This window comes from Cystoisospora suis (assembly GCF_002600585.1).
Source record: "Cystoisospora suis strain Wien I chromosome Unknown contig_2488, whole genome shotgun sequence".
NCBI lineage: Eukaryota > Apicomplexa > Conoidasida > Eucoccidiorida > Sarcocystidae > Cystoisospora > Cystoisospora suis.
This window is the reverse complement of record NW_027155287.1, coordinates 27,986-41,699: the sequence shown is the minus strand read 5'-3', so window position 1 is coordinate 41,699 and position 13,714 is coordinate 27,986. Positions and strand designations below refer to the sequence as shown.

General features: G+C 52.2%; 2 protein-coding genes across 2 annotated transcripts in view; both read left to right on the top strand.

Moving 5' to 3' along the window:
* Positions 1-10,902: 10,902 nt before the first annotated feature.
* On the top strand, positions 10,903-12,159 carry CSUI_005181 (uncharacterized protein). The gene has a single exon (XM_068065360.1). It carries the CDS (start codon positions 11,136-11,138, stop codon positions 11,499-11,501), a length of 366 nt encoding a protein of 121 aa, XP_067922663.1. The 5' UTR covers positions 10,903-11,135; the 3' UTR covers positions 11,502-12,159.
* A 71-nt stretch (positions 12,160-12,230) lies between these two features.
* The window catches only part of CSUI_005180 (uncharacterized protein), a 29,149-nt gene continuing 27,665 nt past the window's right edge, over positions 12,231-13,714 (top strand). The window contains exons 1-2 of the mRNA XM_068065359.1: positions 12,231-12,334; positions 12,962-13,125. Coding sequence (XP_067922662.1) covers positions 12,317-12,334; positions 12,962-13,125 — 182 coding nt within the window. The 5' untranslated portion in view covers positions 12,231-12,316. The remainder of the gene's footprint in view (positions 12,335-12,961; positions 13,126-13,714) is intronic.

Below are 13,714 nucleotides of genomic sequence, written 5' to 3'. Positions count from 1 at the left end.
GCGGATGTCCCTGCGCTCCGAACAGGGAAGAGACGGTCAGCGTTGTTCTGCCGAGAAAAGGTATGCAGGCTGCATGGGCATTAGCACTCGTGGGCAGAAGGACCGACTGGAGCCGACATACAACCAAGTCGCGGCCAAAGAGGAAAAGTCAACAGTGTAGGAGAGTGCTGTATTGTGGACGAGGAACAGACCCAAATCTCACAAGCGGCTCGAAGTGGCAAGCGCAATGCCGCAGGCGAGCAGTAATGATAGCGTTGAGAGCACAGTTCCGGATGTCGTTGGAGAGTTGCTTGGTGACTGGGTTGTTGTTTGGGTCGTGACTTTGATGAAGCACTTTTCGGAAGCTGTCTTTTCTTTGGCATCGGCGCTGCATACGTAGCAAAATCTTTGTTCTGTCTGTGGAGCCGTCTTGAGAGTAAGGGAGTACGCGTTGGCAGCGCTGTTGTCTTGTCTGTCGAGTCCAGCAGGCAGTGCCACAGATGCCTCGCAGTTTTCTTGGTAGGCATCCGCGTCCGGGCTCAGCTTGTCATTCGGTGGACACCTAAAGTACACAGTTTCGCTTTGCGACAGCGTCAGATTCAGGTTCACCGGCTTGTCGACTTCTCTGGAGCAACTTTGGGCATCTTTGGCAATGTCCACAACTACCCTGCAGGTGACTTTCGCGTCTTGTTTGCAGATGACGCACATTTTTTTTCCGTCTCTTGGAAACTGGCTGATTGACAGCTTGTTGCCGGTCCATCCGCCCTGGGCCTGAAAGCCTGTAAGCACGGCTGTAACGGTGTCCTCAAGGTGCTCCTCATCGCACGCTTCGGACTCGTATTTCGAAAACTGCGTCACAAGAGACAGTCCTTCATTTTTTGAAGACTCAGGGCACTGGATCGACACTGAGGGGTGAACAGGCGTTACTGAGGCAGTAACGGTCTCGGTCGTGCAAATTACCTGTTGTTCTGCCGTGCAGAACGCGTTCTGCACTAACACCACCGTCCCGAGAAAAAACACCAGCTGGGCCTGCACCGCCATGCTATCCTTTACCTGAGATGACTGTGCGGTTGTGTGCGACGCTTCGGTTGCTCAGGAAAGGTAACCGGGTTGGTCGCTTTCGGGGGCGTTGTGGCAAAACGGGAACAGTCGGACGGAAGTAAAGACTGGGGAAAGCTTTCGCAGTGCAGGGTCACCGGTTCCTCAGGTTCAGCTCGCAACCACTCACCGACGAGCAGCGTTTTGTCGTGGGGTCGCGCGTCACAAAACTCGCGCTGTTCGAGCGCTCAAACTACCACGCTCGTAGTAACGGCCATAAATTTGATGCAACCCTCGGCCCTATGTTTCAGTGCAGAGAGCAGAACAATCTCGGGCACGCTTGTCACAGTTTTCTCTCCGGACACGTTTAGCTGCGCTCGGCTACGAATTCGTCTCCTAGAGGTCACTTGCAAGGTCAAGCGTTGAAACGGGCAGGTTTTGGCCTTCTCAGGATATACAGAGCACGCGTAGCCAGGCCAATGGCATGGACTGCCCGTCTCCACGTGGCAACTGCAATGCCTACGAGAGTTAGGGGGCTCGCTAGGCTGATCGCTAGCCGCTGAACTGCTACAGTGACGCTGCGACAGACAGCTAGGAGTACTGAGCGTGAAGGCGAGAGGTCTGCAGCGTGCAATGGTCCTGGGCCTCCCGGCGCTGTAACGGACTTCGTGGTACCGGGAAGACGGTGGACCTGCTAGGCAGGCGAGGAGTGTACACTGGTCGTTCGGCGCGGAGCGGTCGTCCCACGACGGCGATAGAGCGCCGTGCGCAGTTAAGAGACACAGGAGAGAATTATTCCTCAAGCTAAAGAATACTGTTCTTGTTGACACAGTGCCGGTAGTCTCGCAACCCCCCGAGACCCAAGCTGTACACTCGAGTGGAGACCAGTGATTCTCAGAGTAGTGCGCGGGGCTCCGAACGTCCCCAACAACACGGAGTGCCATCGTGTGGACATTTCGGTTGTACAGCGACATTATCCCTCTAGTCTAACGTTGCAAGGTAGAAGCCGGCTGTCGCAAATCACTGGCCAACCTTAGTATCCAGTGCCGCTCTTTTTTGTTACGGCGGCACCACAGCAACTATGGGGGGTGGTTCGAACATGTGAGCATCGGCCTCATGCTAAGCCATTCCGTTCTCTAGCTGGCGAATCGGTTACCCATCGCTGCCCAGGCGGTCTGGGAAAGCTCCATTGGAGTCATTCACCCAAGCCTTCCAAGACCTCTCGTCCCTACAACGTGCCAGGAAACAGCGGAAGACTTTCGTGTTGTGTTTTTCGAGCAAGCCTGCCTAGAGATATTCAGTTGCTGCTGTGGGATGAAAGGAAGGAGAGATGGGGCTCTTTCTACACAAGTCTAGCTCCAGTACGAGAGCAGTTGGTAGAGGAAGTCCAGCATCCCTCAATAGTGGAGTAATACCCACAAGTGATCGCAGTATCTTATCTGCTTTCCCGAGCAACTCCAGTATGTAGCTATCCATCTCTCAATCAACTAGCTATTGGCTTCACCGTTTGCTGTCACTAGCGAACGGATGCAGGAAGGCCACGCGCAGACGGGAGAGGCACTTGAGAATGAGAGAAGAAAAACTCCGCCTGCATTTACACTAACAGCATGAGCCGGCTTCACTCGGAAAGAAAGAGAAAAGTGAAGGGAAAGAGAAAAGAACACTGGCATCGAGAACGGGACTCTCGTTACGCATGCAGCTGGAAATCTCACCACCACAGGCTCCTTTCCCATGCCCTCCAAGACTCGACAAGCAGGTATATGAATGCTGTCTGTGTATACATGTTCGTAGGCACGATCCAATGCCAGGGGCAAGAGGAGGGGTCTGTGTGATTATGATTAACACTGCACGTGCCCACAAGTGCCATTGGTGAGCCCGGCAACGAGTGCGCTTGTGTGTCCGTGGCACGGAGGGATGAGCGCTGCTTCCCGGTCGCGCCTGTGTCTTGTGCTATGGCGCGCCCGCTCTGACACGTCACTGCAACCTCAGTCGCATCCTGCTTCGCGGACAGAATCTTAGTTTGTAAGCCGGACGCTAGGCTTCCACTCACGGCACTACTCTTTGAGCTCCACCGAGTGCAGCTGCTCTCCGCGAGCTTTCTCCTGCTATGCGGTCCCTCGGGCACGCGCGCCAGGATCCCGTGTTGCCCGGTTTCCCTCCCTGAATGTTAACCAACGAGATAACCTGCCCGTCGCGGTGGCCCATTTGGCCTAGCCTTCACTCTCACTCGCCGAGTACATGAGCTTCAGCGGTACTCGTTGGTTGACCGACGGCGATGCGTCAGTAGCAGCGTAGCACGCTCGCGAGAGCGAACCGCGCAGAGCAATCAGCTCCGTGGATGAGATAGATTCGGAGAATGCTCGCTGGAACAACATTCTTCAGAAGGGCTCGACCAACTGCAGTCGCCCTACCGTTTCGGGGAGTCGAGAGTGTTTACAGCTTGGCGTGCGAAGCGGTTGACGTGACGTGCTCCAAGGTGCTTCAGCCTCCTGAATGTACCACAGCTGTCATTCTGAAGATACGGATGTCTGCTGATATCTACGCTCCGCAAACCGAACAGAAGTCAAGATTGTTCTGTTGGGAAGCAGACGTGCGAGTCCGGTCGTCACCTCGGCGCTCCTAGGCACAAAAGACTGAGTGTGGCCCCAGTATGCAGCAGAATGCAGCAACAAGCCGACAGCCGGACATAAGAGCCCGGAGTGCGGAAAAAAAATATGCTGCCAAGAAAAAAGAAAAGGGGCTGGTGCTCAGAGATGCTTTAGAGTGGCGAATACAATGCCACAAACCACAGGGACAGACAATTTTGATATGACTGATCCTGATGTCGTTGGGGAGTTGCTTGGCGGCTGGGTTGCTGCCTGGGTCGTTGTCTGCGTCGTGACCGTGATAAAGCACTTTTCCGCAGTCAGGCCATCTCCCGGTGCTTTGCTGCATTCGTAGCAATATGTTTCTTCTGTTTGCGGATCTGTTTCAAGTGTGAGGGAAGACGTCTTATTCGCAGTGTTGTCTCTCCTGACAAGACCATCAGGTTTCGCCACAGGTGCACGGCAATCTGCGCCGAAGGCACCCTCTGGAGGGGCCAGGGTATCGGTTTTTTCTGGGCACCTGAAGTATACAGTCTGATTCTCCGCCAGAGTCAGATTCAGGTTCGTCGGTTGGTCGCCTCCTCTTTTGCAACTTGGGGCGTCCTTGGCAATGTCCACAACTATCCTGCAGGCGACTGCGCTATTGGCCTCGCACAGGAAGCAAATCTTCTCACTCTCGGTTGGGAACTCCGTCACCGTCAGCTTGTGTTCGTCAGAGGCCCATTGGGCCTTGCCCTTCAAGGTGTCAGAGATTGAAGCGAACTCCCCGGCGCTATCCTCCGCGCACGCGTCCCCCTTGTGCGCAGAGAACTTGGGCGCAACAGCCCTGACGTGCTGCTCCAATGACGGGTCACACTCGAGCAGCACTATGGGGTCAACAGGGGTTACTGAGGCGAGGAGCGTCTCGTTCTTGGAGGTGCAAGTTTTCTTTTGTTCTGCAGTGCACAAGGCCGAGTGCACTACCACCAGAGTCCCAAGAAGGATTACCAGCTGAGCCCCTTGCGCCTCCATAATTGCATCCCCTGCTGTTGATGACTGGCCTTCTTTGCCTGAGCGAGCACGCTACGCACCAGAGGTAATTTTGGTCGGGCACACCCGGAAACTTGGCTCTTGAATGGGAACAATCAAAGGAGAAAAGGCGGTGGCAGGTTCTAGCCTACTGAGCCGCTGAAACGTGAGGTTTCAGCTTGCAACCCTTCACCAACGCAGGCATCTCGCCGTGGGGTCGGACACCACCAGACATGCTGTTGAGCTGCCTGAGATACCGCTCTACGAGTAACAGGCGCGCTGCTGCCACGCTTGAATCGGCACGACAATGTGTTCTAGTGCCTCAAGCCGAAGCCTTAGCCCGCAGTTGTCACAACTCTCCCTTCTGTCACAGCTTTAGCCATCCACAGCTCCGCGACCGCCAACGAGAGGGGGCCCGCTGGAAGAGAGCCGCGTAAAGTGCGTTATGGGCGATTTCAAGGAGCTAAGTGAAACTTGGAATTTTTCACATCGACCTAAAGATATGAGGCCAACCAGGCACTGCCAATCAAGGGTTTTCTTTTAAGCCACAGCAGCTATAACGTTCCCGAAGGTCCACATAGTCAGCCGGGGCCGGCAGGGCCGTCACGAGGAATTACTCTGAGAGCCAATATCCCGGCACACATCAGTGCGTCAGTTCCCCCACAAACGAATAAAATGCCCACGGACAGCTCCATGGCGCGTTGGATGCCTGGCGGATGACCGGTACGCGGACACACCAGCCCGCACCGAACGACCACGCACCGCCAGAAACCATTGTGTCTGTCTACATCTCTAGCACTCACTGTGCAGTCTGGCCATCCATAGCAATCACTCCAACGCTTTGGTGACACCCCTAGCAGCCACTCTGCAACTTCTAGTGACGTCCTCGGCAGTCACTCCGCGGCTTTCAGGATACCCCGGACTCGTCGCCAGAAACACGACTGCCTCCCCCAGTCCGGATTAGCGCGGACCCCCAAAGGGAATAAGACGGCACTACTCTTGCACTTGCATACACGTGTTCAGGTACGTTAGGAGCATGCATGAGCAAGACCCAAGGAATCCGCCTTTGTTTGGAAAATAATGCCGTACTGTCGCTCGGATTCTCTCCACTCTTCGAAGGCTGAACAGAATACACAGAGCAGAGGTGGTTGGTGATGTGCCGGCACACGACGACCGAGCACGATGGCTGATGCGTAGTAAGCCGGTTACTAGCTACACGGATTACTAGGTCACTGTTGTTTACAGGGGCGACCAGTAGTTCGCCCAAGGCGGAGTGCCCGGGACGCCCGCGGTTGTTGCGCGTGCCACAACCCGGGGCAGGCGCTGGACCTGCGCGGCAGGTAGATAGTAGTAGAACAAAGAGTACTTACTTAATTCTTTTCTTCACTTTTAATTTACTCTTTTTGCATTTTGGCTGTAGTTATGAACGTAGTTTGGGAAATAGTGAAACTCTCGCGGGGGAGTTAAAACGCAACGCTCAGTGGTAGCCAGCGATCGTCGGGAGCGAGAGCGGAGCTCCGACCGTCCCGGGGAGTAATCTTTCTTGGCTGGTAATTGCTATAAATCCTGTGTGGATGGTGTGCCGGGGTCATATAGTCCAAGACACTACCCGTCGTGGCACTTCTCAGCACTGGTGGACCGGGGCGCAGTGCCGCCGCTATCAAGTTGCGCAGCGGGCGGCACAGTTGGTACACCAGACTTGGCGACAAAAGCCAGAAAAAGGAACGCAGTTCTGATCTCCCATGTCGCGGGAAAGTAACTAGCGTCTGTAGTCTTTCCTCTAGTTCCGTCCAAGCCGAATCGTGAACCTTTTGTGGGCCTAACTAGGACATCTAAAGCCTCCTCCGAACAGGACATTGTTCCTGGAGAGAGACACAGGTGCAAGAAACTGTCATCAGCGACTCCCCGGGCACTTTGAGTTCGTCATACGTAAGTAGCGAACCTCGTGACTGTAGGCATACATGATGCCTTGCGGTTTACATCTCGATATTCAGCTAGCGAGAAGTAAGGCATATCCCACTGCTTAAGGTGAAGTGCGTCCAGCTTGACCCATCCTGTAGACCTCGGACCACACAGTCCTCTCTACCCGCACTTCACACAAGCGAAGACTCAGTCACGGGATTGTAGTGGTTCAGAGTACAGTCTCTTACAGCTTACAATGAGGAAGGAACAAAAGATGAAGCCCTTGTGTCTTCTGGTATCTTACCAGGTCGGGGACAAAACAACTTGAATCACCTTTCTTTTCTACCCGGCCACTCCACGAAACTTTGATAGATTCCTGAGGCATGCCTATCATGCCCTTCTACAGGATTTTTTGCGAAGGGAAGGTGGGGATCCACCGGATCGTTATCGCGTACTCTTCGGTCAGGTATTTAGAGCGCGTGTATACGGTCCTCAGACTCGCCCGACTGCACATATCTTCTGATGCCTTCTACACATATCCTAGGCCCAGGCGGAAGAGAAGACGAGGAATCTTATGACCGTGCAGTAACGACTGGGGCATCGCATCAGCCCGATCGGACGGCGAAAAACAGGGGGAACGTTCCCCACACTAAATTTCTCATGCAGGTGCACGTAGAGAACCGTGACACTCAACAGCTTTCCTCGTTCACTTGGCTCGGGCCGGCAGCACTTTTCTGTTTATCGGGCGGTGGGAAACTCCTACGTCTTCATAGGCTTTGTCTGTGGCAGTTCGAGGGAGTTTCATTATAACCGCGCGGCACAACATTTAGCCGGTTGGTGGGCCGTGGGACACAGCTCACAATGTGGTGGGTGTCACGTCCTGTCTATCGAAGTGACAAACCGGCGCCTCACTGGCACAGGTGGAAGAACAACTACGGAAAGATTGACAGACAACTCCAAAGCAACCGCTCGTGTAGCCGGTGGCCTCCATGAACGAGACACTGGTCCTGCTGAAGGTTTGTTGTACTGTCACAAAGCCCAACACTACCGAACCTGCCCTGATGTGCCAGCGCGCGACGATGAGGCTGAAATGTAGCTTGCTGAATACAGCGCCCGCGCAGGCACGCTGAATGAAGAATCGCGGTTGTTCAGCCCTGCAGGCCATGCTTTCACCCTTGACCAACAGAAGCACTCACTCTCTCTGTGGCATATTCGGCTCGGAAAAAGAAGAGAAAAAAGGTTACCTCCGCCAACTGTAATCATTCCCCCCTTTTCAACCCCCATCAGAAAGTACAGCCATCGAAACTAGTCGGCCCGCACCGTATCCCATCGCTTCCCCATGCGCGAGTAATCGCCGACTCCCGTTTGGCAACACTTCTTCCCACCATGTTATATCCCAGAACAACCCCGTGAACCCCCAGCTGGAGAGTGAGGCAAAGTGTGTAGACCCAGGTTGCAGAGGTCAGTATCAGGTGCTCACCCCCTTAGCTAGATACAGAGTATACCCGTGGCTCTTTTATCTGCGTTCCGGCTTTAAATGTCACCCCTTCCTCCGTGAATATCTCGGCCGAAAAATAGAATTTCTGCTCTCCACTCTCCACACCATGCATCAATTCTGGCCGGCCACGACGGCCCAACTGGTCAGTTAGATCCCCAATGAAGAGCGCTTTCTGCGTTCCCCTAACGGGACAGGGTGATGCCATGAAGCGCTGTCCGCAGTCACGGTCTCAACACTGTGGGCTGGGAATGTGGAATCGGCCGGTTCAAGGATTTCTCCAGGGTGTTCAACAATGAGCATCAGGCACCGTGAATTCCCCGCCTCTTCCGAGAGAGAATCAACACTCACGCAGGTAACTTTCTCGTGACGGTAAAAACTATCTATGGAGTTTCACTACCACCGTCCTTACTCAAGGAACACTCTCCATCAGAAAGGCAGGGTCAGATGCCGTCTACTCCTGCCCCTTGCGCACCTGAGAAGGCAAAATCGGCCATCACTTCAGTCGCGCGCGACTGTCCATACCATTCTTTCGAGGGTCACCTTGGGCACACTGACTCGCCATCCCGCCTTAGGGCATAACGACAAAAACCCCGTCTTCACTGACCTCTTCTTGACTGTTCGGCACACAAGTCTACCCCGCATCAAATTTGGTGAAAGCCCTTGATGTACATACCACGCTACATTCCTCACAGCCGCTCTCCACTGCGAGGCATCCATTCGAAGAACTTTACCACTTGCGGGCACTCGGCGCCTCTCGCGAGCTGTCTTTGCTTTCTATTCGCGTCACCCAGGACCGAGGACACGCTTGAATATTGCACTTTTAACGGTGGCGGACTGATCCCCAGAACCTCCGAACCCCGTCTCCTGCTTTTTTCAAATCTTTTGGAGAAGAAAAAGCGACGGTCAACTTCACTGATCTGTAGCTTTGCCGTCTGTCTCCTCAATAAGTTTGGCAGCCGACCGGGCGGCAGCAATGGACGACGTAGTAGCCCGGCGATGTTTGCACGCATCTTTACTTGCATTCGTCTCCATAGCTGCAGATCGCCTGCGATGTAGGCGGGGAATCTCTTCATCTGCTACAGGCATGTTTCACTCGATCCAGAGCACTCACTGAAGGGCGATTTGCTCGACAGCCGGCGAGAGCTCATCAGCCGGTCGGCCACGTTCTCCTTTGCCCGGTAACCGTCTCCCTCACCTGAGACAAAACTGGAATTTCATTTGATATTGGAAACAATAGGATAATAACTACCCGTCCGTACAACCGACTGCACTCGCCAAACGCCCCGGCGACGATTACACGAGCTGCGAAAATACTCTGAAGCTGCCACCCAGGACAACCCGGCTAATCGACTGGCTTGTACCCGGGCGGGGATGAGGAAGGCCCACGCTAGTCTTCTTCTGTAACAGGCTACAAGCTTTTTGTGCTTGGTGAAGACCTGCGTGTGCAAGTTGTCTACCACTCAGCCGAGTGAAAGTATCCGGCGAGACTGTACAGAAGCAGTGTTTAACCATGCACACGGAGGTGGTGGCGAATCTTGGCTGTGGTCTCCGCATGGACACTAACAAAGACTACATTCCTCTCGCTCTCTCTCTCTTACAGAGAACACCTTAAAATACGGGCGAGATGGTATAGTATGGCGAAGCCCGGATGGAGGGGCCGGCTCCCCAGAAAAGATCGCTGACTGCCATTCTGTAGGACAAAAAGAAAAAACGTGGACGACACCTCTGAGGAATAAGGGTTCTTCTCCGAAAACTCGTTGGACGACAGATTTCAGCTTGCCGCCGTCGTTTGCTGTTTCTGTCGCCCCAACAGTCGTCGGCGTGCGTGAGAGTGAGCAGGACGCCAACCGCGCTGACGCGATCTCCCGATCGTCTCGGGAAAAGGAGACAGTTCAGAAACAAGGTACACTCAGTCCTTCAAAATTGAAGAAGATCGTGTAAAGACCAACTGGCTGAAAACTGAAGCCGAAAAAACGTCAAGACAAACACGGTTGATGCGTCCGTCCCCTAACTACTGTAGTTGTGCTGCACTCACTGGAAATCCAGCTGCAGCCCTCTCCCCTCCGCTCTCTCGACCCCGTGCTACTGTCTACACACCTTCCCTTCCTTCTCTTTCATGTCGTGATTTTGTCGGATTTTGACTTTCTGAACATGTGTTTTGTTTCCATTTGTTCCATTCCCCATCAGGCCCCATCATAAAATCAGTCTACGTTTTCCTATTGTACGCCGCAACCGTCATCTGTCGGTATGTCTCCTCCCCTAACTACACCTGCTTTCGAGCTGACACGACGGTCAAACCAGTCAGTCTTCGACACATCTTCATACCCACCCTCACCTGACAGACAGCAAAAGTCGAGCTCTGAGGTTCTTCTCTTTCTTTTTTCAGAATTTGACCTTAGCTAAGGATCCTGACCCTCAGCACGCTGGAGATCAATTGAGTGTGCCTTGAAGTGCCGGCCGTCCCTGCCAAGTTCGATTCGGTTCCTAAGGCTGGCACTATATCTACATGTACGGTCTCCCTCAGTCTCTCTACTCTTTTTTCTCGAAGGCACCCAGCATATTGAAGCTTCTGCGTGCGGCCTCTTCACCTGTGTAGAAGGTCTGCTCTTGCACCCAGCAACTCATTAAAAAACTCATTCATCACCGTGTCTCCGACGCGCTGTTCGCTTCGCCGGTCACGTTGGAGGAGCCGCGACCGCCTGGGCAAGACTTCGATTTTTCTCATTCCTCTTCTTTCGCATGTAATGAGGTCTGATGTTGTTCACGATGAGTCAGGGGAAGCTTTCTCCCATGGTCTTAGAGAACTCGCCAAAATCCCATCCCTCTTGTAACTTTCCGTATTGAGTCTCTTGCTGTTGTCTTCGTATTGTTCTCGATGCTTTCTCTCTGCAACACGCGCGTCAGGTTCTCCCCTCGTAGTTACAGCTCTTTTTCCCAAACGCTTGATGTTCAGTCCGGAAGTTCCGGTTTCCCGAGTCTTGTTCCTGCTCCTTCTTTCTCTTGTCACTTGTTCTTTCCATCAGTTTTCGACTTTTCTTCGTGTTTCTCCAAGAGGTGTTTCTTCTTTCTTCAACGCCAGTTCAACATACTTCTCAAGTAGCTCGCCGTATTCTCACCTTCAATGAATGACGCATGCAAGGGTCAACAGACTTTTTCCAAGAATGTCCGTCTCCTGTTCTTTCTTTCTTTCCTTACTTACCGAAGTCTCGAAGCTCTTGCGCAAGTCAATTGTGAAATCAGGTATCAGGGAAAGTACTAGGAGTCCCCTTCCTTCGACTACACTCCCTGCACTCATTCCCCTGTCTCCTTTTCTCTTCTCTTCCGTTTTGTATGACGTTGAATACTCTTTGATTATTACAATTCTTTCTGCCAGCGTCTTCTCCCTCGTATCGCTTGGACTCCAGTACCCCTCACCTCGTTTAAAACCGTCCGTCTCCCTCCCCCGAATCTTCGTCTTGTCTTTCCTAGTCTCCCTGTTTAGTCCCCGTTGAAACTTATACATATGTCCTGGTGGTCTACTTCTTCTTTGTTGGTTTTTTTGCTTTCTTAGCAATAGGCATATCCGGGCCGCGCTTCCAGTCTTTCTATCGAAATCCGTTGGTGGAGCTTTTCTCGTTTCCCAAAAGAACTCAACCCTCTAGGGAAAAGCGGTGTCCTCAACTCTGCACGGTTCGGAGTTGGTTGTAATTCGTCTCTTCCGCTTCTTTTCATTTTTTCCTCCCTTCGGCCCTTCCGAGTTTTTTCATCCCTCCCTCCCGACTGACTTATGGACAACCCACGACATAGTTGTTTGACGTGGGTTGTCCGAGTATAAGCCGAGTTTTTTCCCCCTCTATAGCGTTTTACACCTGGATACTTCTACATAGACATGCACGTATGTAGGTATCTAGGCATGTCTGTATATAGTTACAGGGATATGTAAACACCCTGAGTGTTCTCTGTCTAGCGAGCTCTGACATAGGTTCAGGTAGCACGTGGTCTGTAAGTGCTCTTCATTGTAGGGGATGAAGGCCTGAAGTTTCCGAGCATGGTGAAAGCCATTAACATCGATTTGTCTGTTTGCCCGGGATGGTGTTATTCTTGACGGCGTTGAAAGTGCAAAGGAGACACAATGGTACCGTCCGGATCAGGACGCAGCAGAAAGGCGGGAGGGGGGTGGGGAGGACAAGAGAAGGCGGATAGGAGGGGGGGGGAGAGTAGTAGTGCGGGTTTCCTTTCTGAAGAACTAGCCGAGGACGGCGGAGGGGGTGCAGGCCGGAGGACGCGACGGAAAAGACGAACGAGCCGTCCTGTTCAAGCCTCTTTGATGGTGACCGAACCGGACGTAAGACCGAGTAGAAGATTGTTTTACGTATACATGCACCGCCGCAAGCAAAGAAAACATACGTGCGAACATGCTTGTTCGTTTCCTTTCATTCTTTTGCGGTCTATTCATAGAGAAGGATGTTCGTCTCCCAGACAAAGAGGAAAAAGATGGTGGGATGATAGGTTTCACTTGAAGTTTTTTTTTCATTCGATAGTCATATCTGTGCATACACGCGTGTAAGGACTATAGCCTTATCCTGTCAAACGTGTCTTGTGTTGTCTCTCTCTGCCGTGGACATATACTCACGTTCAGCGGCTCAACATATATATATGTATGTCTATATATATACATAGATGTACAACGCGTTTCTTCATGTGTCTTTCTGCCATGTTACGTCTGAGTCTTGCGTGTGGATGGCGCCGTGAGACTAGTTACACATACTCCAACTGTCTATTAGAGGTTTGTTCACATGTATCCCAGATGCTCGTATATAATGCACGAATATCGATGTACACTCGGAGACTGATCAATGTGAGGATGTCCGTATTTCTGTGTGAGAGAGTGGAAGGTAGTCGCTGTCTCGTAACAGTTACCTAGCTATAGACAGATTTCTATATCAAGAGTGTATCTGTATGGTTTGTATAGACCCAGGAGGAAGAAGCTCAGGGTGAAGAGTATGACGTGGAAGATCTGATAAGATGCGAGCTTCGGGACAATGGAAAGTTTTACTTTCTTATCAAGTGGGATGGCTATCCCGATGAAGATAATACAATGGAACCGTACGAAAACATTACCTCCCCTATGTTCAGGTACGGGTTCAACAGCAGATACGCTCCTCATCTCTTTCTCATACAAACATACATACGTCGAGTTGAACGTCTGATGTGTATAGAACCTCTGATAAGAGACCCCACCTGTGAATACAAACGTCTATGGAGTATATAGTTGGTTCTGGTGTGTGATACACCCACCGTACATCTAGGGGTGTATGTATACTGTGAACGACTGAGGATCGGGCGTAAGACTCACAAGGGATCCGCTCCTTTTTTCTCTCTCGGTGTACGTACACATCCGTCAGTATTACCTAGGTGCATAGCCCATGCATAGCATACCTGCCCCACTCCGTAGGATATATAGGTATATATCTAGAAAGAGAGAGAGAGAGAAAGAGATGTGCGTGTGTGTTCGAAGACAGGCTATTTGTATTCAGTTATCGAGATGTCTTTCGTTGATCTACGTTCATGTCGCCGTGGCCGCGGGTTCTTCCAAGCACGATAGGAGAGAGTACATCTGAACGTATTGCCTTACTCTCGAGAACTGCCTATATCTCCATACATGCAAGCACCGCTGCAGACATATGTGTTGACACATAGACGTAGTGTTAATGAGTACAGAGAG